The 5,694-nt window shown below is 36.7% G+C and overlaps 1 protein-coding gene across 1 annotated transcript in view; it reads right to left on the reverse strand.

Annotated features, from left to right (window-relative positions):
* LOC137405734 (ubiquitin-like-conjugating enzyme ATG3) overlaps positions 1-5,430 on the reverse strand; it is a 29,390-nt gene extending 23,960 nt beyond the window's left edge. The window contains exons 1-2 of the mRNA XM_068092108.1: positions 5,290-5,430; positions 1,014-1,055 (exon numbers count right to left, since the gene is read on the reverse strand). Coding sequence (XP_067948209.1) covers positions 1,014-1,055; positions 5,290-5,367 — 120 coding nt within the window. The 5' untranslated portion in view covers positions 5,368-5,430. The remainder of the gene's footprint in view (positions 1-1,013; positions 1,056-5,289) is intronic.
* Between the last annotated feature and the right edge of the window lie 264 nt (positions 5,431-5,694).

The raw sequence follows: 5,694 nt of genomic DNA on the forward strand, positions 1-5,694 counted from the left end.
AACAAATTAATTTTCTAACTTCTTTTAAACTTTAATATATAAAATCTTATAGTATACAATATATATATATATTACTACAATATAATACACTGCTAAAATGTAAAACTTAAATGTAAGATATGTTTAGCAAACATAAAATTCATTGTCATTTACTTATGTAGCTGTCACAGCAATGAAGCCGGCAAATTTTTCAATGAGCCTCCTTAATAACGTATACATGTATGTACAACACGAATATTTGCAATAAAATTTATATATATCTGATTACTAGATGATCTTCTTACAATTTGAGAAAACCTCCTGATTACTATGTGCCTTCAATTTACAATTGAAAATGCTAAATTATAAAACTTGTGCTTTATTTTTGCCATATGAACATAAATTGTATTTTCAGCAGTAACTGCCGTCCTTTTATGAAGAATGAGGGGAATGACATTTGGGCAAGAGCCAAATCAGCCATCTCAATTCTCCCAGTTCTTTCTTATCTTTGGTAAACCACAGCTTCACTAGTGACTCTTAAATGGGATGATGAGTGATGGAATAGACCAAATACTTTGTGGGTGTAAATGAATTAGAGCAACAGAAACTATTAGCTGTTTTAAAAGCGTTTGCCTTAACTTCAAGCCAGTTAAGGATGGTTTAGATGAATTTTATGACATAGTATTTAAATACTATCTCCAGAATGCTAAGTGATCTTCTTGCATGAGAAGACCTGATTACTATGTGCCTTCAATGTAATATTGGAAATATTAAATTCTAAAACCTGTACACCATTGTTACCATGTGAACATAAATTGTATTTCCAGCTGTGAAGAATGTGAAGAATTTTTATGAAGAATGAGTTCATTTAGTTATCAGGCCCATAATAAAAAAGGTCTAGAACTACTCACAAGCAGAAATAAAAGCTACTGGTTAGGAGTTGCCTAATATTATTAGAATATTACACAACATTGTAACTTTAGCAGAACAAGTAGACCATGCTGAGCTAAATGCAACTCAAGATAAACAATTACCTCTTCTGGAGTGATCACGCCTGTTTCCTGAAACTTAGACTCCTACAATAATAACATGAGCACTGTTAGAAAAGCTTTAGACAAATACAGCTAACTCTTCTGTGTAATAGTTACAGCATAAATTTGAAGGTTAAATATTTGTTTCACATCAGGTCATGGATATATTTAAATAATCTGGTTGAAATGGTTGTTGTCTACAATTGGATGATACACTTGCACGCAAGCCTGCCAGACAAACGTCTTTCAATTCTGCTTTTTGCCCAACTAAACATGCATACTAAAAGTTTTAATAAAATTTTGCAAAATTTAACTCGCCAGCTCTAATCTTAAAAGTCTTGAAGTTGAAAAAAGCTGGAAATTGCATACTTTAGAATTACCTCAATAAAAATGCCCATGGAAAAAAACCAGCAAATGATCGTGTATGTACAGAGTTCTGTAACATTTTTCTTAAGAGCTTCAGAGCAGCAATGGTTACACATTAGTTTCAGTACATTTGTGAAAAAATTAGGATACCATTTAAACTCCAACTCTGACTAGTAGTATGTATGTATAATAATAAAAACACACACATATCAAGTTAGAAAATGTATCAAAGTGCGATTCGAACCCAAGCCAACACCCCCCCCCCAGCTAGATAATATCGAGAAAAGTTTGGATGAAATCAAGTCCTTGGTTATTGGTAGTCTTGAACCTCAAGTTGAGGCTATAAAAAAAACATATGCAGCAGCAGTACAAGATATCGAAAGGAACACAAAAGTTCTTGTTAGTGCTGCAAAACAAACACTTGTGAAAAATGAAAACGAACAGAAAGAAGCTAGAGACAAAAACCTGATTCTTTTTGGACTCCAAGAGTTCAACACCAAACAGGAAACTGTTGAAGAAATAAACAAGCTCTTTTCAGAATGTCATCTCTCAAAAGTAATTGAAAAGAAGAACATGTATAGGCTAGGTAGGATAAGTGAAGAATCTGACTTGAAAGATAAGAAACCAAGACCTATCAAAATATGCACAGAGTCTAAGGAAGACAAATGGGAAATAGTGAGAAGAATCAACAGCTTTAAGAAGGGGGGTATTTTTGCAAAGCTAGATATGTCGAAAGAGGAAAGAGAGGAGGATTTTCAGTTATACCAGACGTTAAAGAAAATCAGAGCAGAAAATTCTACAAATCGTTACAAAATAATCAAAAAAAAAATAGTGAAAGTAGACCAATAAGCCTTCTTTTAGCAAACGCAAGGTCAGTGAAGGGTAAACTGAATGAAATAGAAGTTTTAGCATCGGAATATGATATACTATGCATTACAGAGACACATATTGATTCGTCTTTCAATAATGAAATGATTTTGAGCTCATCGCAAAAGTGTATTTATAGATGTGATCGAGATTGCCATGGCGGAGGAGTTATGATTGCCCTTTCACCATGTATTAATCACCACCAGATCCACTTAGAGGGTACATATTTTCCAATAGAAGTAGTTTGTGTAAAAATAGAATGCGTTGATAGTGGCCTAGATTTGATAATTTTGTGCCTTTACATCCCACCGTCTTTTATCAGACAAACAATTGATCCACTTGACGATCTACTGGGACAAGTAGTGTCAAGATTTCCTAAATCTACTATATTTGTTTCAGGTGATTTTAACTTGCCTGACATAGACTGGATTATAGGTCAAGTTCGTTCTGGATCTCACAACAAAACACTTCACAAATCTTTTTTGAGCAGTCTGCTATCCCATCACCTGACCCAACTCGTGACTGAGCCTACACACCAACTTGGCAATACACTCGACCTAATCCTTACTAATAATGACAGCCTTTTTACAGATTTGAATGTGATCAATCCTGGACTAAGTGACCATTACATGGTAGGCATAAATATAAAAATCAGGGAATTTAGGCCAAATAGTAAGCATAATGATTCTTTTAAAATATACGCTAAGGCAAATTTTGAAGCTATCACTCTGGCTCTAGAGAAAACACTTTCTAAAGTGTCAAACGCTATTCAAAATGAAGAAAACATAAACACAACATGGCAAATCTTTGAAACGGACTTGAAAGAAGCAGTCAGTAACTATGTACCTAAATGCACAAAAAAGATCAGAAACAAAGACGAGCCCGTATGGTTTAATGATTCTGCCAGGAAATGTGTAAGATCGCAAAGAAAATTGTATGATAAATTCAAGAAAAGTGGCCTGGACACAGACCTACAACAGTACAAACAGGCTAGGCGCCAAAACAAAAAGCTCTTTAGGAAAATGGAATATGACCACTATGATAGAATATTATTCAAACCACTGAGTTTGGGAGATAGCAAGCCTTTCTATTCATTTTATAGAAGGAAAAGTGGGAAGAGCTGCCATGGCTCTGTTATTTTTAAGGGTAAATCAGCTTTTGAGACTTCAGAGATTTTTAACAAGTATTTTCAGAGTGTTTTTTCTGGGAGCAGTTCATACTCAGAGCCGCTTTGGGCTGAAGGGAACTGTCCGATTACAATTACTAGTGAGGGGGTGAGGAAATTGTTAATTGGTCTGAAGACCGGAAAGGCCCCAGGCCCTGACCAGCTGAGGAAAGAGGACCTCAGTCTTGATGTGGTGGTCACTAGTCAGATTTTAGCTCTTATCTTTCAACATTCTCTTAATACTGGCCAGCTGCCTGATATCTGGAAGGCGGCAAACGTAGTACCAATTTTTAAAAAAGGCTTGAGAGACAGCCCCAGTAATTTTAGACCAGTTTCACTTACATGTATTGCATGCAAACTTTTAGAACATATAGTACTAAGCAATATTAATCAGCATCTTAATGTAACGCTCAACCCAAACCAACATGGATTTAGACAGGGTCTCTCATGCACTACCCAACTTGTCACAACAGTAGATGACATTATGAAAATGGTGGATGGAAATGACTCGGTACACGCTGCAGTGTTGGATTTTTCGAAAGCTTTCGATCGAGTACCTCACGGTCTCTTAATTGAAAAGCTGTTATTTATTGGTATTGACTCAGCAGTAGTTAGATGGATAGCACATTTTTTGGCAGACCGAATGCAGAGAGTGGTTGTGGAGGGAGCAGCGTCTGGTTCTCTTGCAGTAACTTCTGGTGTTCCTCAGGGTTCCGTGCTGGGGCCCTCTCTTTTTCTAGTTTACATTAATGACATTTGTAGCATTATAAAGACATCGACAATAAGACTTTTTGCGGACGATGCCCTTCTTTATTGCCCGGTTAACAGCTTAGATAGTTCCCAGAAATTCCAGGAAGATTTGTTTTTGTTGGAAAGGTGGGCTGAGCATTGGGGTATGGTGTTTAACACTGATAAGTGTCAAATAGTCAGGTTTGGTAAGAACGGTCTTGATAGTTCTGTGGATTATTTTTTAGGAGGAATAGCGTTAGAGAATGTATCAGCTTTTAAATATCTTGGAGTTGAAATTACTAGTGATTTTAGTTGGGACTTGCAGATTGATTCGGTGACGGCAAAGGCTTCTCAGAGGTTGGGTATGATGAGGCATGTGCTTTTTAAGGCCCCCAGAAAGGTGAAGAGGGTTGCATACCTCACCTTGTGTAGACCTATAATGGAATATGCAGGTGAGGTATGGGACCCTCATTTAGTTAGGCAGATAACATCGTTGGAGAATGTGCAGCGAAGGGCTGTGCGTTTTATTTCAGATTTGAGGGGAAAACAGAGTGTTACGGAAGCAAGGCAGTTTTTGGATCTAGAGCTGTTGGAGGCAAGGCGTAAGAATGCTCGCATGACATTGATGCTAGAAATTTTAACAAATAGCAAGCACAGTTCTTTTGTTGATAGTTTTAAGCATTTACAAGATACAATTCATGATCATAATACAAGGTCAACAACTAACGGGGAACCCCCCCCGCCATTGAGTCAAATTCGAGTTTTTATCAATATAGTTTTATGCCCAGGACTTCCCGCAACCTGCGAGGAAAGCCATGAAATTTTATCGAATTTTTGACAGACATTTTGAAGGCCTTCTTTTACCCGCGAGCGGGGTCTAAAGGCTCGAGTTTTACCTAGACCTAGACCTAGAACACCACCCTGGCTATGATTTTGAAATAAGAATCACAGCTACAGGTAGGAAAATTTTTTTTCTCTCCAGAATGAGCATTTAATGTGATTAATGTAAACAAATAAATGATTAAATAATACACGGATAATACTGCCAAACAAACAAGCAATTTGCCATGCAGACAATCATGATGATATTAGTCATGATAACAAATACAAGCGTGTCGTTACTAGACGAAAATACAACAATTACAGTCTTACTTTTAAAATTGGTACAAAACGTTCAGCTACTCCAAAAGCTGTGCTTTTAACATTGTTGAAAACATTCTGCATGGCCATTGCATTAATGCAAACAACGACCACCAAAAGATGACAAAAACGCCTCCGACAAAGCGAGCGAAACTTATTTGCGATTTACGAAATATAGACCATGCTCGTGCTCATACCAATTATTAGGCTAGTAATAACGATGCGTTGCGCGAGAGTATTAAGGAACTCACGCACTTCATACTAAACCCAGCGATATCATATTCATTGACATAATTATGACACTGAAAGCTGAATATCAACTTGGTAGTTTTTAAATAAGTTTGGAAGCAGCGCGAACTTCCGCTTAAACGTCTTTGTTGCAGCGAGCTATCGTTTTTATATTTTTGTTCATTTGCG

The sequence above is a fragment of the Watersipora subatra genome, chromosome 10, assembly GCF_963576615.1.
Source record: "Watersipora subatra chromosome 10, tzWatSuba1.1, whole genome shotgun sequence".
In the NCBI taxonomy this organism is placed as follows: domain Eukaryota; kingdom Metazoa; phylum Bryozoa; class Gymnolaemata; order Cheilostomatida; family Watersiporidae; genus Watersipora; species Watersipora subatra.